The sequence below is a fragment of the Martes martes genome, assembly GCF_963455335.1.
Source record: "Martes martes genome assembly, chromosome: 6".
NCBI lineage: Eukaryota > Metazoa > Chordata > Mammalia > Carnivora > Mustelidae > Martes > Martes martes.
Window position 1 is genome coordinate 105489796 of NC_137893.1, and position 24809 is coordinate 105514604.

The 24809-nt window shown below is 34.7% G+C and overlaps 1 protein-coding gene across 1 annotated transcript in view; it reads right to left on the bottom strand.

The window, feature by feature from the left end:
• EYS (eyes shut homolog) overlaps positions 1-24809 on the bottom strand; it is a gene marked incomplete at both ends in the record, with an annotated part of 1618725 nt that overhangs the window by 514608 nt on the left and 1079308 nt on the right. Inside the window, one exon of the mRNA XM_080805925.1 lies at positions 3543-3655. Within this exon, the coding sequence (XP_080662051.1) occupies positions 3543-3655 (113 nt within the window). The remainder of the gene's footprint in view (positions 1-3542; positions 3656-24809) is intronic.

The following is a 24809-nucleotide window of genomic DNA, read 5'->3' on the forward strand; positions in this document are numbered from 1 at the left end:
CACTATCATTTCTAAATATATATGTATCATTTCTAAATATATATGTATGAGGCCAGAATTTCTTCAAGTATTTCAGCAGAATAATAATTGTACAGATTGAATACAAAAACACATATAAGTATCCAGATGTCTTCATGAAGACTGACAATAAATATATTTGCAAGAAAAGTGAAACTGCCAATCTTTTCATCATTTTTGTGTTTTAATAAGCATAGATATTTTTCATAAAAATATGCTATTCTATATTACTTATATTAATATGTAATGAATTTATCTTTTTGTTTTATGAGTAAAGTAATAAATATATTTAAACTTACTTAGTTTTTATTTCTAATATGGTAAATACTGATAAATATATTCCACTTTAAAAAAAAGCTCTTTGCAGTCAACAATAACAGCACTCTTTTTAAGAGTGCAAAGACCAAAAAGTCTCAGAATCACTCTGTAAAGTAAATCTAAAAAAAAAAAAATTCATAATAAAAATTTGTGGGACAGTGTCATGTTTAGAAGCTGGGTCTTTTAGCTTTCAGTGCAAGCTTTATCCATAAAGCTCCTTTCTTTTCATTCATGATTACAAAATCCTTATATTTTATTAGTTAGCCATATTATCATATTGAATGGAAGCAAATGTGAAATTGTGTCATTATATTCTTTTCTATTTCAAGAGTTTTATTATATATAATATTATTAATTGTTAATTATGATTGAAATTGAAGGTGTGAGAACTAGTTTTAGTTGTACTACTACCTATTTGTGTGACCTTAGATATGTTACTTAACTTCTCTGGATTCATATTATTCTTGCCATATTTGAACAAGTTTATGAAGATTTCTTTTTAATTTTACATTATCACAAATAAAGTTACTTATGAAATTAAAAAAAATTGTGGGAAGAAATAATCAGTTGAATCATAAGATACTTTATATAGCAAAATTTTTAGCATCTACTATTGCAGGCCTTGAGGAAATAGAAGTAAAAGAGATCTACAGAGTCCACGCCCACAAGAAGCACATATTATGGTGAAGAGAATCATACAAGAAACCTATGGACACATAAATAAATATATTCAGTGTCAGCCCTCGTTAAGAATAAAAATAAATACGGAAATAAACAGTGAGTGGGTGACATGGCTGGGAGCTCATTTCATTTTGGTTTGTCCAGGAAGGCCTCTTGGATGCAGTCATAGTAAAGCTGCAGTCTAAATGCTGAGAAGAAGCCAGACTTGTCAATGAGGGTAATGGGCAGAGGGACAAGAGGGTTCTGGAAGAGGGACTGGAAGATGCAATTTTCTGGAGATGGTAGCAAATTTGGAAACAAAGGCCAATGTCACTGAGCTTTTAGCAAAGAAGAGAGTCCAAGTTTATCATTTTTACAAGATTAGGAGGCAAGAGTTATTTTTCTGATTTCACAGATAAGACTAACGAATGGAACTTCTAAACCTTACCCGGTGTCATACAGCCAATTATTTGCAGAATCGGGCTTAGAAAACTGCATTCTAGACCGATCTAGTATAATGCCTCCCTTAAGAGAGGTCATCCTAAATGAGAAAAAGTGCTATTAAGGGTTGATGAGAGAAGCAGAGTAAATGTTCAGAGAAACTTAATAGTCTCTGCTTGCCCTAACCCTAATTACAAGCAAAATGCCTTTCATAGGTCTACAGCTGTGCTGGACATTATAGGGAGGTATAATGTCATTAGCAGCATTAAGTCATACATAGTGTTTAAAGAACCAGTAATACAAAATGAAGGTCAGATTCATGACATTGGAGGTTAATAAAATAGGACTTCTATATAAGAAAGATCAAGAAAAGATTTAGAATTGGCTTGCAGGTAACTGAGGTAGTTACACAGGGATTTTCTGGTTTTGTTATTTATTTATTTATTTTTTAAAGGTTTTATTAATTTATTTGACAGAGATCACGAGAGACAGAGAGAGAAAGAGAGTGCACACACATGCAGGGGGAGTGGCAAAGAGAGAGGGGGAAGCAGGGAGCCAGAGGTGGGACTTGATCCCCAGGATCCTGAGACCATGACCCAAGCTGAAGGCAAACATCCAACTGACTGAGCCACCTAGGCACCAGTTTGATACTTATTCCTACAAAGTTAAGTGTGTCCTAGTTTTATGAAATTAAAGAGAAAATTTTATCAATTGCTACATTAGCAGATGATTATATAAATTATCAAAGGATTATATCCTTTTCAATGGATTTATGACCTAGTAACTGCTTCTTATTCATTTAACTATGAGTTGCAAACTGATATTTAACAGAAAAGCTAGAGAGCAAAAAATCTGAGAGTTAAATAATTATTAGGAATGTTGCTAACTTCAAATCAATAAAAAATGGAGGCAAACTTTAAAATTTAGAAATAAATGGTAAAAATATGAGGACTTATGAGTATTTGATTTATATTAAAATTGCTGGAACCCATCTATTGTGTATAACGTAAGATATTAAGTTTTCATCTGAGTAAAAACAAAACACAAACAAAATAAGCACCCTGTCTGCCATTGTTTGATAGGTGCCACAAATATATTTTAAATGTGTAGCCTAAAGGTGAAACATTGGGGAATGAATAATACTTTTACCTTCTAAGTATTTCTTTAATTTCTTAATATATACAACCCTCTCAAACTGTGAAGGAAGCCAATCCGATGATATTCAAATATGTAAAGTTCTCAAAGCCTTTTGTATTTTTTTCCCAAAGCATACTTCCTATTTATATATTCACTTTAATATTTCATCAATATCTCCACTACTACACTATAAACTCCTTAAGGACAGTCACTGTGTGACTGTTTATTTCCTTTGGACTACAGTACACAGAAGGATTTCAATAATTCAAAATTTTTTGGTGGAATCAGTCAATGTGTTACTGCTGTTAAGTCTGTTTGTTAACATCAAACATCCTGCCACACCATGCTATCCTCTCTAACCTGTGTGAACCCTTTCCAATGCACCACAGAGCTCCCTCAATGATCCTTTTTTTCTTAACTTTCAGGGAAATTTTTTTTAACTAATTCATACCAATAGCATGTATGTCTAATATTGTGTCACATGTGCCATCTCTCTACTTAAGCTCTATCCCACCCCTCACCACACATACAGATAGGTCTGTAGCCAGATGCAGGTTATTTTAAAGGAATGGAAATTCAAGCACAATGACAATTTTTTACAGTGACATTTTAAAAGAAACATTTTAGCACTCGAAAACAATAACCCACATACATGACTGTCAGAAGGCTTATATTTGAAACATTTTGACAGATGATATTTTTTGATCAAGACAAACTGATCATTTGCTGGTATACATGATATACCTTATGTAGCACAAAGCTGAAACTCAACTATAAATGGTCTGACTTAACTGGGATATAGCATAAATATTCTGTAGTCTGTAAAAAAAAATAAAGTATGTAAGTATGAAACAACATCAAAATGAAGGAAATGCAGTCTGGTCCTGATTAGATGATTTCAAATGGAAATACTACCTTTGGGTGTGGTTATTCAAACCAGTATTTGAAAAATCATTAGCAGATTTTACCTGCAATTGTCCACATGAATTTTTCTCACTGCCTTGGATGAGATAAAAAATTTCCAGTTGTTGATTTCTATAACTTCTATGCAGCCAGTAAAATTCTCAACTAGTCCAGAAATCTGAGATGGAGGGAGAAAAAGGGGGAGGGGGAAAGAGAGAGAAACTATTTATATTATTTCCTCCAATATATTATTCTTGCTATAAACTAGTCAGAACGTGCAATCTGATTGCAGGGTTGATTTCTTCAACATATTGGTAGAAAGTAACTCAATTCTTTTGATAAATACCATTCCAAAAATTAGTATCAAAGAATACTGCCGGGGGATGCCTGGGTGGCTCAGTGGGTTAAAGCCTCTACCTTCAGCTCAGGTCATGATCCCAGGGTCCTGGGATCGAGCCCTGCATTGGGCTCTCTGCTCAGCGGGGAGCCTGCTTCCTCCTCTCTCTCTGCCTGCCTCTCTGCCTACTTGTGATCTCTATCTGTCAAATAAATAAATAAATAAATCTTTTAAAAAAAAAAAGAATACTGCCTTAGTCAAAAGTTACTTGGAATCTATAGATCTTATCACTATATGAATCACTTTTATATGAATAAAGAAAAATTTACATTATTACTCTGAATTATATAGCTGGAACATGGGAGAAAATCTAATACCCTCATCTGGCACATCAATGGACACACTTTCCCGTCTTTTGCCTCTTCCTTGCACTTTTTCTTTAAGACATTAGTTACCTTGCCTCACCCACAGCTATCAAAGCATCAAGAAAAATTTCTCTTTCTGTTGTCAAAGGAAACATAGTAAACTATGAATATTTGTGACATCCCGCAGGCCTGATGGATTCTGTATGCCTTTGTGTTCAGGTGTGTGGCCTATCCTCCTTAGGAATAACTTGGGCAGAAACTAACAACTAGAAAGATCGCCAAAGGGCCAAAAGCAAAAAATAAATAAATAAATAAATAAAAAATAAGGACACTTGAAAGCATTCGTTTTGATGAACAAATAAAACGTCTTAAAGATAAACATATGACTTCTCATTTTATTCACTGTGAACATACTATACTACTCAATTGAGTATATGTATATATAAGTTTACATTTATGTGAAAAGGAGAAGTAAATAAAAACCAAAAGGGACACAGCTCAGAGTTGAATAATTAGATATAAGCATTTACTTTGGATTCTGTCTTCTGTTATGTTCTAGATATTGTTAAAAATTTCAAGCTAAGATGGACCAAATTAGGAACATGATAACCACTGAATTTATACACTGAAAAATAAGTTGTCTACCTTGATTTCTGAATTAAAAATAAGCACTATTGGTATTTTCAAGGACTGATTTCTCATTGAGTGTTAATATTACGAAGGATGGAAGGAAGAAAGTCTTTGTCTTATTTATAAATTAAAAAATTAAAAATTTTTTAGGGTGGGTGAATTCATTTTATTTCATCTTTTAACTAAGAGTCTTAGTTTAAAACATTTAAACATTTAAATGTATCTTTCTGATATAGGTGCAAATGTACTACAAAATCTCTCAACAAGTAACCCTCTGTCAAGTGTCAAAAATGACTGAACTAGAAAACAAAACAGTATTTCACACAGCAAGTTTACAAAGAAGTCAGTTCATTCCAAGAAAAACAGAAATACTTGGCTCTTACATGTTGCAGAAGAGAAAATATTGATTTGTAATTGTTAGCTTAAAGTTTTTATGGATTTATTAATCTTTTTGTTTTTCTAATTTAATTTGTATTTTTATCACAGTTATACATGGATCTAGTTTTCAATTTTTTTTCAAAATTTTAAGTTTATTTATTTATTTATTTATTTATTAAGATTTTACTTATTTATTTGACAGAGATCACAAGTAGGTAGAGAGGCAGGCAGAGAGAGAAGCAGAGAGAGAAGAAAGCAGGCTCCTTGCCGAGCAGAGAGCCCAACGTGGGACTCGATCCCAGGACCCTGAGATCATGACTTGAGCCAAAGGCAGAGGCTCAACCTCTGAGCCACACAGGCGCCCTAGTTTTTAAATTTTAAGATAAAGTTTACATATACCTCTCCTGAAACATCATAAATTTGTGAATGAATATATACATTTTTTCTGTATTAATAGATTCACAACTTTCCAGTTCTTTCACACATTAACTTCAGGCACTCTTGTTCAGGATGAGATAATTGGTTCTCATATTCTCATGTACGTCTTTCTCAATTTGAATACAGAAATTTCATTTTGCAAAAAGTAAGTCAAACTTGTATCAAGCAAAACTAAATCTGAATAGTAAACTCTAATCACATGATTTTAGATAATTTCCAGTGTTGGGAAATTTTTTCCCCTTGAATTTGATTAGTTTATAATAATCTGGTTGGTTAGGTTTCTGAGACAGGATTTTTAAAAGTAAAAGAGAGACACAATACATATAATTGATATGACAAGTTACAATGTAACCATATATAACAGACATTAAGGATGAGAAATCATGAAAAATTACCTATATAGTATCATAGAAATGGTATTGTTGCATGTTATCTCCTTTCAATGAGAAAATTTTATACTCCCATTACTCCTTGGATTTCTCATATCTGGTTCTTATTTTTGTTCAAGACAAATAAGGAAATAACGACCCCCCAGTTACTTCTAAATAATTCAAAATGGCTACCACCACAGCTTGAAGAATTTATAGTAGTGAAAAGTAATGATAACAGAGTTCTCATTTTTTACTTCAGATTTGTCTCAAAGTTATAAACATATCTTCAATATATCTCATTTTTTTCTACCCCATATTAACAGAAGAATATTTAATTCTATCTCTGGCATTTGACGGCCTTTACTCTCATTCCTTTTCTTTCTTCCAAATTTTTATTTAAATTCTTGTTAGTTAACATACAGTGTAATACTGGTTTCAGCAGATTTTAGTGATTCATCACTTACATATAACACCCAGTAATCATCACAAGTGCCCTCTTTAATGCCCGTTACCCATTTAGGCCATCCCCTGCCCATCTCCCTCTATCAACCTTCAGTTTGTTCTCTATAGTTAAGTTTCTTACGGTTTGCTTCCCTCTTTTTTTTTTTCCCCTTTCCGTGTGTTCATCTGTTTTGTTTCTTAAATTCCACATGAGTGAAATCACTGTATTCGTCTTTCTCTGACTTACTTCGCTTAGAATTAATACACTCTAGCTGCATACATGCTTTGATGGATATGTGGGCTCTTTCTATAATTTGCCTATTGTTGATAATGCTGCTATAAACATTTGGGGTGCATGTGCCCCTTTGAATCAGCATTTTTGTATCCCTTGGGTAAATGCAAATAGTTTTATTGCTGGATCTAGAGTAGTTCTATTTTTAACTTTTGAGGAACCTCCATACTGTTCTCCAGGGTGGCTGCAACAGTTTGTATTCCCACCAACAGTGCAAGAGGGTTCTACTTTCTCTACATCCTCACCAACATCTGTTGTTTCCTGACTTGTTAATTTCAGCCATTCTGACTGGTGTGAGGTGGTATCTCATTGTGCTTTGATTTGTATTTCCCTGATAATGAATGATGCTAAAAGTCTTTTCATGTGCCTGTTAGCTATCTGGATGTCTTTGGAAAAATGTCTATTCATGTCACCTGCCCATTTCTTAACTGGATTATTTGGGTTTTTTTGGATACTGGGTTTGATAAATTCTTTAGAGATTCTGGATACTAACCCTTTATCAGATGTCATTTACAAATATCTTCTCCAATTCTGTAGGATGCCTTTTAGTTTTGTTGATTGTTTCCTTTGGTGTGCAGAAGCTTTTTATCTTGAAGTAGTCCTGATAGTTCATTTTTGCTTTTATTTCCCTTGCCTCTAGAGACTTGTCTAGTAAGAAGCTGCTATGGCCAAGGTCAAAGAGGTTGCTGCTTTTGTTCTGCTTGTGTTCTCTTCTAGGATTTTGATGGGTTTCTGTCTTACATTTAGGTCTTTCAACCATTTTGAATTTATTTTTATGTATGGTGTAAGAAAGTAGTCCAGGTTCAGCTTCTGTATGTTGCTGTCCAATTTTCCCAACACCATTTGTTGAAGAGATTGCCTTTTTTCCATTGGATATTTTTTCCTATTTTGTCGAAGATTATTTGACCATATAGTTATGGTTCCATTTCTGGGTTTTCTATTCTGTTCCATTGATCTATGTGTCTGTTTTTGTGCCAGTACCATACTGTGTTCATGACTACAGCTTTATAATATAGCTTGAAGTCTGGAATTGTGATGCCTCCAGCTTTTCGTTTTTCAAGATTACTCTATCCCTTTAAAAAGTCTATCCCTTTAAAAAGTCAAGCAGAGAGAGTCAATTATCATATGGTTTCGCTTATTTGTGGAGCATAAGTTATAACATGGAGGACATGGGGAGATGGAGAGGAGAAGGGAGTTGGAGGAAATTGGAGGGGGAGACGAACCATGAGAGACTGTGGACTCTGAAAAACAATCTGAGGGTTTTGAAGGGGCAAGGGGTGGGAAGTTGGGTGAGCCTGGTGGGGTATTAAGCAGGGCACGTATTGCATGGAGCACTGGGTGTGGTGCATAAACAATGAATTCTGAAACACTGAAAAGAAATTTAAAATATAAATAAAAATTTAAAAAAAAAAGTTGAAGTCAATGAATTATCCATACTTTAAAAACAAGTTTCTATAATAGTATTCAAAAGTAGTTACATCAATTTTACCCAGAGAGCTTTCATGGCTATAGTTTAGACCACATATACAATATTCCAAATTTATAAACAATTTCAAATAAAAATGTACCACCTGAATTTTTGAAATGTACATGCTTAACATTTAACATCATTTGAAAAAAGTTATTGAAGTAAAGTGTTCAATTTATTTTGTCCTGATATTGTAGAGACACAATTACTTGAGGAGTATATGGATTCTTGGTATAATCTGCTGTTAAGTGGTAATTTTAAGAACTAATTTCTCATTCTTTTAAACCAGTAGTTTATAAGTTCTTTCTCTTTACACTGTCGTTGCTTATGTTTTTAACTGGTTTTCTAGTGTACCTACTGTAACCAATGTGGCTGAATTCAAGGGACCTTTTAGATTAGTAGACTTCAAAAACCAACATATTTGGTTTGGAATCAATTAAGAAATAATCAATTGGTAATACAGAAATAGTTCTAATAATTTTCTTTTTATTGTAAATCAGCTATTTATTGCTTTTGGAGGTCTCATCTTAGGCACACATAGTAATTTGATATATCTTTGAACAGTGTGAAAAAAAGAGATCCTTACAAACTAGTAATACCAATTGCTTTGTTTGAACAAAGCTTCTCTTGTTAAAATATTACTTAAATCCCATATTAAACTCAACTCTTGTATGACAGCAGCATTTTTGAAGAATGTAACTTATAAAGAACATCCCTGTTAAATTTCCATATGATTCTTCCTCTCTGCTACTCCTGCTGGGATGTTTTGTTTTCCTAATCATTGTGTCTTAATCCCATTCTGGCACTCTTCATTCCCTTTTGGAGTTTCAAGTGCCCTTTTAGTGTCATTTCCCTTTCAACGTCCTTTAACAATTCCTGTAATGTAGGTCTGATACTCATTTAGGTTTTCTTTTTTTTTTTTTAATAAAAATGTCATTAATTTGTACTATTTTATCTTAATATATGTATTTTTATGTTGTTATGTTAGTCAACATATAGTACATCATTAGTTTTTGATGTAATGTTCCATAATTCATTGTTTTTTTTTGTTTTTTTTTTAAAGAATAATTTTTTTTTTTTTAAGATTTTATTTATTTGCCAGAGAGAGAGAGAGAGAGTACACACAAGCAGGCAGAGAGGCAGGCAGAGGCAGTGAGAGAAGCAGGCTCCCTGCTGAGCAAGGAACCCGATGCGGGACTCAATCCCAGGACCCTGGGATCATGACCTGAGCTGAAGGCAGCGGCTTAACCAACTGAGCCACCCAGGCGTCCCAATTCATTGTTTGTGTATAACACCCAGTGCTCCATGCAATCTGTGCCCTCCTTAATACTCATCATTTTAAATTATATTTTTGTTGGATTCAGAGTTCTATGTCAAAGGGGATTTTTGTTTATTTTTATTTCAGCACTTGAGAATGTTCCAATGTCTTCTGGTTTGCATTATTTCTGATGAGACGTCAGTGATAATTCTCTTTTAATCAGGTCTTATTGAGATTATTGCATATATGAATTGCTATTTTTCATCAAATCCAGGTAAATTTGGTCATTATTTCTCCAAATAATTTTTTGTTTCTTCTTTCTAGAACTCCAATTACCCATATTTTAACCTCTTGTTACTGTCCTATAGGTCACTGAGTTTTTGTTCCTTCTTCTATCATTTTTATCTCTTTCAGTGTAATTTCTATCCCTATGTATCCAAGTTTAATGATCTTTTCTTTTGCAGCATGTAATCTGTTGTTATTAAGTCAATATAGTTCAGATATTATATTTTTATCTTTGATATTTATTTATACAGATGATTTTTATTGTTTTATAGTTGATTTAATAGCTGTCATTTTTCCCTCAAGTTCATGTTTTGTTATAGCTAAATTTATAGTGTTTAAAGTTCTCATATATCCATTATATAATTTCTGTGATTTCTTGATTTATTTCTTTTGACTCATTTTATTCTGATTACAGTCATTTCTTGCTTCTTTCCATATCTAATTTTTTTTATTGGATACATGTGCTACATGTGTGTTTGTTGTGTGTTTTCCTACATATTTCATCCAATTTTCTAACTATTCATGCCAGTAAGAATAGTCTATTATCAATTACTCATTCATAGCCAGAATTCCCATATGCCTTCTTTTTTTCAATTGATAATTTGACATGGTTTATACTATAAAATAAATAGTTCCCCTACAGAACTTTAGTACTATCCCTGATTCCCTGCTCAATTTTCACAATGTTTTATCAATTTTTTCTAGAATTAACTTTCAATTTTCTATGCAACATATTCATATTTTGTGGTATTAATTATTCAACTTCACAAATTTTTGTAGCCTTCCTTTTTATAAGATTATATCTGTAGCATAAATAATAATTTTTGGTTACATAAAGAGCCAGCATTATATTAATCATAATTTTAGTTTCATCACAGTTTTTTAATTTTTATAATTTATTTTCATTTTTTATAAACATATAATGTATTATTAGCCCCAGGGGTACAGGTCTGTGAATTGCCAGGTTTACACACTTCACAGCACTCACTATAGCACATGCCCTCCCCAATGTCCATAACCCCACCACCCTTTCCCTACCCTTCATCACAGTTTTAACTTAAGGTTTCATGTTACATTACTATGTAATTATTACTTACAATAGAGTAACATGACAATGTTAATAATGGCAGCATTTTCTTTCTTCCTTTTAATTTTTTTTGTATTTTTCATCCCCGTGACTTATTTATTTTATAAGTAGAAGTTTGTACCTCTTAATATTCTTTACCTATTTTCCCTATCCCATAAATCCCCTCCCCTTTGGCAACTGCCAGTTTGTCCTCTATATTTAGGATTATCTTTCTGTTCTTTTGCTTGTTCATTTGTTTTGGTTTTTAGAATCCACATATAAGTGAGATTATATGGTATTTGTCTTTCTCTAACATATTTCACTTAGCATAATAATCTTTAGGTCCATCCATGTTGTAGCAAATGACAAGATTACATTCTTTTTTATGGTTGAGTGATATTCCAGTGTGCATGTCTGTGTGTGCATGTGTGTGTATGTGTACACACAATATATTGTTTATCCATTCATCTACTGATGGACATTTGTGTTTGCTTCCATACCTTGGCTATTGTAAATAATGCTGCAATAAACATACAGGTTAACATATCTTTTCAAATTAATGATTTTGTTTCCTTTGGGTAAATGCCCAGAAAGAGAATTATTGGACCATATGACATCCCTATTTTTAATTTTTTTGATGAACTTCCATGCTGTTTTCCACAGTGGCTGCACCAATTTACATTCTCACCAATAGTGCAGAGGTTCCTTTTTCTTCAAAGTCTTGTTTTTTGTGTTTTTGATATTAGCCATTCTGAATAGTATTAGGTGATATCTCATTGAGGTTTTGATTTGCATTTCCCTAATGATATTGAGCATATTTTCATGTACCTGTTGGCCATCAGTGATATTGAGCATATTTTCACATACCTGTTTGCCATCTGTATGTCTTCTTTGGAAAATATCTATTCAGATCTTCTGCTCATTTTCTAATTGGATCATTGGGGGTTTCTTGCTTGTTTGTTTTTGTTTTGTTTTGTTTTGGTATTGAGATGTATAAATTCTTTATATATTTTGAGTATTAACTTTTTATTGGATATATCATTTCTCCATGTCTTCTTCCATTCAGTAGGTTCCCTTTTTGTTGATGGTTTCCTTTACTGTGCAAAAGCTTTCTTTTTTGGTGTATTCCCAATAGTTTGTTTTTTGCTTTTATTTCCTTTGCCTCAGGAGACGTATCTAGAAAAATGTTACTAAGATAGATGTCCAAGTGATTACTGTCTATTTTTTATAGAAATTTTATGGTTTCAGGTCTCACAGATAGGTCTTTAATCCATTTTGAGTTTCCTTTTCTGTACGATATAAGAAAGTGGCCCAGTTTCAGTCTTTGGCATATAGCTGTCCAGTCTTCCCAGCATTGTTAATTGAAGAAACTGTCTTTTCCATTGTATGTCCTTGCCTCTTTTGTCAAAGATCAACTCACCATATAAGCATGGGTTTATATCCGGGCTGTCTATCCTGTTCCATCAATCTATCTTTGTGCCCATGCCATACCATTTTTATTCGTAGAGCTTCATAGTATATCTTGAAATCTGAGACTGTGATATCTCCAGTTCTGTTTCTTTTTTCTCAAGTTTTCCCTGGCTATTCAGGGTCTTCGTGGCTTCATTCAAATTTTAGAATTATTTGTTCTAGTTCAGTGAAAAATAAAAATAATATTGGTATTTTCTGTCTTTTGAAAAGAATTGCCTTGAGTCTGTGGACTGCTTTGGGTAGTATGGACATTTTAACAATATTCATTCTTCCAATCCATAAGCATAATGTTAAATTTGTTTATCTTTAATTTCTTTCATTAATGTTTTATAGTTTTCAGAGTACAAGTCTTTCATCTCCTTGGTTAAATTTTTTCCTAGGTATTTTATCCTTTTTGTTGTCACTGTAAATGGGACTGCATTCTTAACTTCTCTTTTTGCTACTTCATTATTAGTATATTTTCTTTGTTAGGCAAACTTTTAAAATTGAATGTCAGTATTGCTTCCTTTTTATTGACTTAGTGTTCATGCTCTTATCATCCCCAAACTCTTTGCCAGAAATATAAATCCCTCAATAATTCAAATACTATGAATACTTATTAATTGGATTTCTCTTTTAATTTGAATTTTCAGAATCTCTTCACTGTCACATTTGAAAATTACTATATTGCTGTTCTGTACTGAATCCACTCTTACCTGGTTTTCATGTTATTCAGACCTAATTCATTCCTTTTTTTTTTTTTTTGGTGTATTGATTGATAATATAATCAAATTTCATCAGTGTCTACTTCAAGTGGACAGAAGCAACTGGAAGCTCTAAGGCAAAATAGGGCTGATATAATTTAGTCCTATCCTTGATAGTAACTAAAAAAGCAGAAAGGGGGTGAAGATATTATGGTAATTTTGGATGAATTAAATGTGGGGCATAGAGGAGAAAGGAGGGAAATAAAGAAGTAGAAAATTCAAAGCTACTGATATTCGTTAAATTACTACAAAGTATTTACTGGTTTCTCAAAAATCATTCCAAAGCCGAGAACTTTGAAAAATAATTAGTTAAGAAAAGATGGAGGGGTGCCTGTGTGGCTCAGTGGGTTAAGCCTCTGCCTTTGGCTCAGGTTATGATCTCAGGGTCCTGGGATCGAGCCCCACGTCGGGCTCTCTCCTCCGCGTGGAGCCTGCTTTCCCCTCTCTCTCTGCCTGTCTCTCTGCCTACTTGTGATCTTTCTGTCAAATAAATAAATAAAATCTTAAAAAAAAAAAAAAAGAAAGGAAAAGATGGAAATTGTTAAGAAGTACCCATTTTGAGAACCATATAATTGAACTTAGATGTTAACATTCAATGCTTCAGATGTTTAGCTGTTATTAGGATAAACACAAATTAGATGACAATTGTGTACCGTGTATAATGGCAACTGATACATGAGTCTAAATATCCTAAATGTCGGACTTTAGCAACATAATGACAAAACTGCTACATAAAAATAGGAATCTTTCAGTCTATAAATTTGGTATCACCTCTACTTATTGTGATATAGTTATTAAATTATGTACACTTCATAAAGATTATGGGATTTATGTGGATATAGTCTCTCTGTTCAAGGAAAGAGAAATCTGGTTAATTTCCCAGATGAGAATAAAATGTATATATTGACTCAGCAAATATTTATAAAGTACATACTGTGTAGTGAGCACAGGGTCACCATCTATGTTTATACAAATTTTGCTCTGTTAAAAAACCTAGCTTATAGAGTGCAGTAGAGTCTGATATTTAATCAACATTTTCTTCCCTCCAAGCTATCTTTCCAGAAATATCTGCCTTAAAAAAAAAAAAAAATCTGTCCAATTCAAACAAAATCACCATGGAGTCTAGCAACTGTGTGGCTAGGCACTGTCAAAATACAAAGTCAGTAAAAAGTCTGATAAAATTCAATAAATCATGGGAAGAGGACAACAGAGTTTGATTGCTGATAATGATATGAGTAACTGGTTGCAGATCAATCCTCTTATGAAAGCAACTAAATAGAGTATAATTTACATAAAAATCAGTTAGCGAACAGAAAAGAGCAACTAAGGTAGCTAGGACTTGAAAAGCCAATGTCTAAGAGAGAAGGGAAGGCCAAAATGTTAGACTTGACATTCAGGATTCTATTTTGTCTTGAAGTACTTGTAAATTTACAAGGGGCAGATTAGACTTGGAGAAGGTGAGCAGGGGCTTCTATAAATCTTTTTGGCTAAGAGCAAAATACTGAAAATCGAAAGCAAACAATCATTCTTAGAACACTGAACACGTGTTTCTAAACTCTACAGGGTTTTAGAGCTGCCTAGAATTTAACAGGGTGGACATTTTCATCAGTGGTGTTGGCTGCCCATTTCTTACAAAGAAACCAGCAGAGAATGTCCCTGTATAATGGTATTAGGAAAATGTGAGAACAATTTCAACTGTTTTTTTCTCCAGTTTATTCTTTCTGTCAACAAGGCCAGACATGCTCTGTCCCACACACTAGAATCTCTACAGTACATATTCTATTCCTAACCACTCACACATGTCACTTTAATATAGCTATCTGTATGCTGAGGGATTTGCCAGGGATTTTTTCTTTTTTACTACAACAGCTTTACTGAGATATAATTCACATATCATAAAATTTACCCATTTAAAGAGTAGAATTCCATGGTTTTAGTATATTCTGAACTGTTCAAGCACCACCACAACCAATTTTAGAATACATTTATCACTCAAAAAAGAAACACCTATTCATTAGCACTCTCCGTTCTTTCTCCAATAGCAGGCAAAAACTAATCTACTTTCTATCTACAGATTTGCCTATTACAGACATTTCTTAAAAATAGGAACATATAATATGTGGTCTTTGTGATTGGCTTCTTTCATTTAGCATAATGTTTTTAAGGTTCTTCCATGCTGTACTATGTATTAGTATTTCATCCCTTTCATTGCTGAATGATGTTCCATGGTTTGGATATATCATGTTTTGTTTATCCATCTATCAGTTAATGGCCTTTTGGACTGTTTTGATTGGGGGGGGCTATTATGAATACTTGTGGGTTTTATGTGGATACATGTTTTTATTTCTCTTGGTTACAGACTAATCCTATGGAATTTCCCTGTGTGTGTGATTATTTAAGTGTTTCCTACTATATATAGCTGCTTTAGTATAAATCCTGGGGAAGGAACTAGTAGCCAGGAACTAATTTCCATGCTGGAAATAATGCATCAAAATTACTCTTGGGGTGCTTGGGTGGCTCAGTCGGTTAAGCATCTGCCTTTGGTTCAGGTCTTGATCTCAGAATACTGGGATCAAGACCCATGTCAGTCTTCCTGCTCAGCAGGGAGTCTGCTTCTCCCTCTCCCTCTGCAGTTCCCCCAACTTGTTCTCTCTCTCTCTGTCAAATAAATAAATAAAGTCTTTAAAATGAAAAAAGATTACTCACAATTGGAAACAATCTAAGTGTCCATCTATAAGAGTCTGTTCAAGTAAACTGTTGTACCACCCCTGGTTTGTGAAAAAGAAGTAGGAATATCTCCATATATTACTAGGGAATGTGCAGTGCATGCTGTGGTATCTACCCATATCTCCCTTTAGGACTGAAGGATTTCTCTCCTCTTTCCACTACTTGGGGTACTGCTGCTGGCAGACAAACTTTGCCTTTCAGCACTCCTTGGGAATTACTTTAGTCCAGGGTTACAGTCTCATCCAAGTTTTCTCTTTTTTCCTGTGGCTGTTTGCATCCAATGACTGGTCAACAAGGGACTGTAACAGCCCAGACACCTCACATCAACATCTGACAACTCTGAATGGTCAGTTCAGCTCCAACTTGACAAGGGTTTTGCAAAAGCCTATACTGAGACTGCATCTCATCCCAATGCCTCTCATCCCAATGCCTCCTCCTGCCCAATCCTACCTCCTTCTATTCCTTTCCTTCCATAGACAGTAGCCCCAATAGCACTCTCTAAATGACTTATACATTAACTTCCATCTCAGAGTGTGCTTTCCAGAGACCATGTCTTGTAACTCAGTGAACACCAGATACTACATAGAAAAAGTAGAGTGAAGAAAGTATATACTATGCTGTTATTTAATAATGGAAGAATATGAATTTATATATTTGTATGTTATTTGTTTATATTTAACAATAAATAACCCATAAAATATAAAGAGGAAGAAATGAATACGGCAGAGGTGATGGCAATGGAAACTAGATTTCTTAAATATATCTTTAGCTGTGGATTTGAATTTAAACCATGTAAATATATTTTATAATTAGAAAATAAAATAAAGATTTAAATAGCAATTGTTAAAACTCAGGAATAAAATGAAATAAATGATCCACTATGTGTATTCCTATTTAGTCACATAAAAACACATAAAATAACTACTCGGATGACTTTAAAACACAGTACTTTGACTATCTATCCTTAGTGAATCTTAAGGACAGAAAGAACCAAAAGTATTAAACTGTTTTCAGTAATATAAGTTGGTGGTAGTGATGCAAAATTATTTTATTAGATGTGTGTCAGTTGCAGGATATATCAAATGTACATTATGACAGTGTTATGCATGTTTGGAGGGAGATGAACTAAAAACCATATACTACAGTTGCCAATTTTGATTGCAAGTATAATTATTAGCTCATGAGGTTTTTCTTTTCATTACAACAAAAATAATCCTAGTTTGACTAGGGAAGACCTGGGAAAAGCAACAATTCAGTAGCAAAGAGCAGCTCTATATTCCATTTGTGATCTCTAAATACAGCTTTACACCAAAAGTAGTCTAGATTCCTCGGAAAAATGCCTGATTATTCATCTAGGAAAATATAAGAAACCATGGAAACTCTACACTACACATAATTTAGTGTCTTTAACAAAATTTTGCTCAAAAAATAAAATTGAAAGAGGAAGATTTTATACATAAAATGACATTTGAGAGGCATATTAACCAATCTCAATATATGGATGCTATTTGGTTTAATTTATTTATTTTCATTTAAACAAGCTACTTTTTAAAGAAGGTTATAAAACAGTAAAATGTGAAAACTAATGACATATGGTAGTAAAAAATTATTATTACTTTGGGGTGCCTGGGTGGCTCAGTGGGTTAAAGCCTCTGCCTTTGGCTCAGGTCATGATCCCAGGGTCCTGGGATCAAGCCCTGCGTCGGGCTCTCTGCTCAGCAGGGAGCCTGCTTCCCTTCCTCTCTCTCTCTCTGCCCACCTCTCTGCCTACTTGTGATCTCTGCCTGTCAAATAAATAAATAAAATCTTTGAAAAAATTATTATTACTTTTTAAAGGTGATAATGCAATTATGGTTATCATTTTTGAAGATTATTTAGCTTACAGAAATACAGACAGAAATATTTACAAACAGCTCAGTTGGTTTCATGTCTGCCTTTGTCTTGGGTCATGATCTCCAGGTTCTAGGATCAATTCCCACACCAGGCTCCCTGCTCAGCAGGGAGTCTGCTTCTCCCTGTCCCTCTGCCCCTCCTCCCTGCTCGTGGTCTCTTTCTCTCTCTCAAATAAATAAATAAAATCTTAAAAAAAAAAAAGAAAAAAGAAGTCATCTTAAAAAATAAAAAATGTTCTCATGTCTGAGATAAGTTTCCAAAACATCTTTAAGACAGAGGGTGGAGTACATATTTAATAGTTAGATGAAATACGGCTGTGTCTTTTTATTTAAGGAAACAGTCAGTGAATTCATCACATCCTTTTTCTACTTTTACATATATTTGAAGTTTTATTTAAAAAAAAAACAAAAAAACAGAGGAAGCAAGATGGCAGAGGAATATGAGACTGAAATATCATTAGGTCCCAGGAGTTCAGCTCGATAGTTATCAAACCGTTCTGAACACCTACAAACTTAATAGGAGATAGAAGAGAAGAAGAGCAGCAATTCTAGAACAGAAAATCAACAACTTTCTGGAAGGTAGGCCATCAGAAGAAGTGAATCTGAAGTGACAGGAAGATATATCATGAGGGGAAGGGCCAGCTCCCAGCAAGAGGTGGAGCAGCGGAGCACAAAATCAGAACTTTAAGAAGTCTGCTCCAATGAGGGACGTCACTCCGGAGGCAAAGCGAGGGTGGAGCTCTCGCGGGGACAGTGTGGTCTCAGGACCCACAGGGGTTGCCGAAAGACCAGGGGTGTCTGAGTGTGGCAGAGCTGCCAGGTATCAGAGCGGGGAAGCCAACTACAGAGATGGAGCCAAGGAGTGAGGTCTCAGCTCAGACTTACCTTAAAACCATGATCCAAGGCACATTGGGCCACTGCTCTTTGAACAGGGACCCCACAAGTGGCAGATCTGGGGACACTCACGTTCCCCCTCTGGGAGGAGTGGTGCAGGAGTGTGTGGCAGGAATCTGCTGGGTTTGGAGACTCCAAATGGGGCTGTGTGCCAGAGACAGAAATACTCGGTCACAGGCTGGGTGAGCACGGAGCGTGGCCAGAGCCAGGGAGACAGGAGGGATTGACTGTTTTTCCCTGAGGGTGCACTGAGAAGTGGGGCCTCAAGCTCTCAGCTCATCCAGGCAGAAACTGGACAGCTGCCATTTTCATTCCCATCCTTCAAAGATGTACGGAAAGTGTTCAGGGAACGAAAGGTACTGAGAGTGAACCCGAGCAGATTACTTAGCCTCGCCCCGGCAAGGGCAGTCCATTTCCGCCGCTGACAAAGACATTTGAGAATCACTGCAACAGGCCCCTCCTCCAGAAGAGCAGCAAGAACATGCAGCCAAGACTAAGTTCACCGATTATCGAGAACTCCAGAACTGCAGAGCTAGGGGAAACTAACACATAGAATTCATGGTTTTACCATGATCCTTTAGTCTTGCAAAGTTAAATTTTTTAATTTTATTTTCTTCTTACTCTATTTTTTTAACTTTTTCTCTTTCCTATTTTAATGTTTTTTAACTTTTATCTTATTACTACCTTTTTAAAAGGTATTGATAGATACCTTTTAAAATCTTTTTGAATTTTCATTGTTACAGTCATATATTATCCCTCCATTGTATTTAACCTTATTTTTTGTATACATATAGGTATTTTTTTCTTTACAATTTAGGGATACAATTTCTTCTAATAGATCAAAATATACCCTAAACCTGAGCATGGCTTTGTTCTAGTCCCCAGCCTGATTAGCATTGTCTCCTTTTTTTTCTCTTTTTCCAATGAACTTATTTTATCAATTTCTTTTTTAGAATCTTTTTTTAAATTTCCATCTTTACAGTCATATTCCATCCTTTCATCGTGTTGACCCTTATTTTTGTGTGTATGTATGTATATATATATATACACACATACATTTTTATATATATATATATATGTATATATATATATATATATGTTTTTCTTTCTTTAAAATTTGGGAGGTAGTTTCTTCTAAGAGAACAGAATACACCTAAGACGAAGAGGATGCTTCTGTTCTATTCACCAGTCTAATATATATATATATATTTTTTTCTTTTCCTTTTCTTAATTTTTATTTTAATTTTTATTTTTTCCCCCTTTCTTTTCCCCCTGGTTACAGGTCTCTTCTATTTGGTGCTAACCTAACTACATTACAAAAATTACATTTTTCTGGGGTCTTTGCACTCTTTTAGTATCTTATTTTCTCACTCCAATATTCCTATCCGAATAAAAAAAAATTACAAGGCAGAAAAACTCACCACACACATAAAAAAAGAACAATAGACAGTCCTGATGGCTAGGGACCTAATCAATATGGACATTGGTAATGTGTTAGAACTAGAGTTCAGAATGATGATTATCAAGGTGCTTGCTGAGCTTGAAAAAGGCATGGAAGATATTAGAGAAACCCTTTCTGGAGAAATAAAATCCCTTTCTGGAGAAATAAAAGAACAAAAATTTAACCAAGTTGAAATAAAAAAAATCTATTAATGTGGTACAATAAGAAGTGGAGGCTCTTACTGCTAGGATCAATGAGGCAGAAAAGAGAATTAGTGATATAGGATATCAAATGACAGAGAATAAAGAAGCTGAGCCAAAGAGAGTAAAACAACTACTGGAACATGAGGGAAGAATTTGAGAGATAAGTGACACCATAAGACGAAACAATATTAGAATAATTGGGATTCAAGAAGAAGAAGAAAGAGAGACAGGGGCAGAAGGTATATTGGAGTGAGAATTTCCCTAATATGGCAAAGGGAAAAAGCATCAAAATCCAAGAAGCACAGAGAATTGCCCTCAACATCAATAAAAATAGGTCCACACCTCATCATCTAATAGTAAAACTTACAAGTCTTAGTGACAAAAAGAAAGTCCTGAAATCAGCTTGGGACAAGAAGTCTGAAACATAGAATGGTAGGATTATTAGATTAGCAGCGGACTTATCCACAGACACCTGGCAGGCCAGAAAGAACTGGCATGATGTATTCAGAGCACTAAATGAGAAAAACATGCAGCCAAGAATACTATATACAGCTAGGCAATCATTGAAAATAGAAGAAGAGGTAAAAAGCTTCCAGGACAAACAAAAACTAAAAGAATTTGCAAACACCAAGCCAGTCCTACAGGAAATATTGGAAGGGGTCTTCTAAGCAAAGAGAGAGCCTAAAAGAAACCGACCAGAAAGGAACAGAGACAATATACAATAAGAGTCACCTTAAGACAATACAAGAGCACTAAATTCATATCTTTCAATAGTTATACTGAATGTAAATGGAATAAATACCCCAATCAGTGACACAGGGTAGCCAAATGGATAAAAAACAAGACCCATCAATATGCTGTCTACAAGAAACTCACTTTAGATCCAAAGACAACCTCCAGATTTAAAGTGAGGAGGTAGAAAACAATTTACGATGCTAATGGACATCAAAGGAAAGCTGGGGTGGCAATCCTTATATCAGATAAATTAGATTTTAAGCCAAAGACTATAATAAGAGATGAGGAAGGACACTATGTCATATTTAAAGGGTTTGTCCAACAAGAGGATCTAACAATTTTAAATATCTATGCTCCTACCATGGGACCAACCAATTATATTAACCAATTAATAAAAAAATCAAAGAAACACAGTGACAATAATACAATAATAGTACGGGACTTTAACACCCCACTCACTGAAATGGACAGTCCATATAATCAAGAGATCAACAAGGAACTAAAGGCTTTAAATGACACAGTGGACCACATGGGCATCGCAGATATATTCAGACCATTCCAACCCAAAGCAACAGAATATACATTCTTCTCTAGTGCGCATGGAACATTCTCCAGAATATATCATATCCTGGGTCACAAATCAGGTTTCAACTGGTACCAAAAGATTGGGGTCATTCCCTGCATATTTTCAGGCCACAATGCTCTGAAGCTAGAACTCAGTCACAAGACAAAAGTTGGAAAGAACTCAAATATATTGAGGCTAAAGAGCATCCTACTAAAGAAAGAATGGGTCCACCAGGAAATTAAAGAAGAATTGAAAAAATTCATGGAAACAAATGAAAATGAAAACACAACTGTTCAAGAACTTTAAGACACAGCAAAGGCAGTCCTGAGAGGAAAGTATATAGGGATACAAGCCTTTCTCAAGAAACAAGAAAGCTTGCAAATACACAACCTAACCGTACACCTAAAGGAGTTGGAGAAAGAACAGCAAAGAAAGCCCACTCCCAGCAGGAGAACAGAAATAATCAAGATCAGAACAGAAATCAATGAAAGAGAAACCAAAAGAACAGTAGAACAAATCAATGAAACTAGGAGCTGGTTCATTAAAAGAATTATTAAGGTTGATAAACCCCCTGGCCAGACTTAAAAAAAGAGAAAAGACCCACATTAATAAAATCATGAATGAGAGAAGAGAGATCACAACCAATACCAAAGAAATACAAATAATTACAAGAAAATACTATGAGCAACTATACACCAAAATTCTGTCAATCTGGATGAAATGGATGCATTCCTAGAGACATATAAACTACTGAAACTGAACCAAGAAGAAACAGAAAACCTGCACAGACCCATAACCAGTAAGGAGATTAAAGCAGTCATCAAAAATCTCCCAACATTAACAACAACAACAATAAAAAATCTCCCAACAAACAAGAGCCCAGGGCCAGATGCCTTCCCAGGGGAATTCTACCAAACATTTAAAGAAGAATTAATACCTATTCTCCTGAAACTGTTCCAAAAAATACAAATGGAAGGAAAACTTCCAAACTCATTTTATGAGGCCAGCATCACCTTGATCCTAAAAATCAGACAAAGACTCCACCAGAAAAGAGAATTATAGACCAAAATCCTTGATGAACACAGATGTGAAAATTTTCACCAAATTTTAGCCAATAGGATCCAACAGTACATTAAAAGGCATATTCAGCACGACCAAGTGGGATTTATTCCAGGGCTGCAAGGTTGGTTCAACATCCGCAAATCAATCAATGTGATATAACACACTGATAAAAGAAAGAACAAGAACCATACGATACTCTCAATACATGCTGAAAAACCATTTGACAAAGTACAAAATCCTTTCTTGATCAAAAGTCTTCACAGTGTAGGCACAGAGCGTACATACCTCAATATCATCAAAGCAATCTATGACAAACCCACAGCGAATATCATTTGCAATGGGGAAAAAACTGAGAGCTTTTCCCCTAAGGTCAGGAACACCGCAGGGATGTCCATTATCACCACTGCTATTCAATATAATACTAGAAGTCCTAGCCTCGGCAATCAGACAACAAAAATAAATAAAAGGCATCCGAATTGGCAAAGAAGAAGTCAAATTCTCCCTCTTTGCAGATGGGTATGATACTTTATATGAAAAACCCGCAAGATTCCACTCCAAAACTGCTAGAACTCATATGGGAATTCAGTAAAGTGTCAGGATATAAAATCAATGCACAGGAAACAGTTGAATTTCCGTACAGCAACAGCAAGATAGAAGATAGGGAGTCGATCCTATTTACAATTGCACCGAAAACCATAAGATACTCAAGAATAAACCTAACCAAAGAGGCAAAGAACCTGTACTCAGAAAACTATAAAGTACTTATGAAACAAATTGAGGAAAACACAAAGAAATGGAAAAATGTTCCATGCTCATGGATTGGAAGAACAAATATTGTGAAAATGTCTATACTACCTAAAGCAATCTACACATTTAATGCAATCCCTATCAAAATACCATCCACTTTTTTTTTTTTTTTCAAAAAATGGAACCAAATCATCCTAAAATTTATATGGAACCAAAAAAGATCCCAGATAGCCAGAGGAATGTTGAAAAAGAAAGCCAAAGTTGGTGGCATCATAATTCCAGACTTCAAGCTCTATTACAAAGCCGTAATCATCAAGAATATTATGGTACTGGCTTAAAAACAGACACATAGATCAATGGAACAGAACAGAGAGAGTCCAGAAATGGACCCTCAAATCTACGGTCAACTAATCTTTGATAAAGCAGGAAAGAATGTCCAATGGCAAAGAGATAGTCTCTTCAACAAATGGTGTGGGAAAATTGGACAGCCACGTGCAGAAGAATGAAACTGGATCATTTCCTTACACGACACACAAAAATAGACTCAAAATGGATTAAAAATCTTAATGGGAGAGAGGAATCCATCAAACTCCTTGAAGAGAAACAGGCAGCAACCTCTTCGACCTCAGCCTCAGCAACTTCTTTCAAGAAACATCACCAAAAGCAAGGGGAAGCAAGGGCAAGAATGAACTATTGGGATTTCATCAAGATCAAAAGCTTTTGCACAGCAAAGGAAACAGTCAACAAAACTAAAAGACAACTGAAAAAATGGGAGAAGATATTTGCAAATGACATATCAGATAAAGGCTAGTATCCAAAATCTATAAAGAGCTTAGCAAACTCAACACCCAAAGAACAAATAATCCAATCAAGAAATAGGCAGAAGACATGAACAGACATTTCTGCAAAGAAGACATCCAGATGGCCAACAGACACATGAAAAAGTGTTCCACATCACTCGGCATCAGGGAAATACAAATCAAAACCTCAATGAGAGACCACCTCACACCAGTCAGAATGGCTAAAACTAACAAGTCAGGAAACGACAAACGTTGGCGAGGATCAGGGAAACGGAAACCCTTCTATATTTTTGGTGGGAATGCAAGCTGTTGTAGCCACTCTGGAAAACAGTATGGAGGTTCCTCAAAAAGCTGAAAATAGAGCTACCCTATGCCCCTGTAATCGCACTACTGGGTATTTACCCTAAAGATACAAATATAGTGATCTGTAGGGGTGCATGCACTCAAATGTTTATAGCAGTAATGTACACAATAGCCAAATTACAGAGACAGCGTGGATGTCCATCAACAGATGAATGGATAAAGAAGAAGTGGTATATATTTACAATGGAATACTATGAAGCCATCAAAAAACTCGAAATCTTGCCATTTGCAATGATGTGGATGGAACTAGAGAGTATTAAGCGAAGCTAAGCGAAATAAATCAATCAGAGAAAGTCAATTATCATATGATCTCTCTGAATGAGGAATTTGAGAGGCAGAGTGGGGGTGCTTGTGGGGGGTA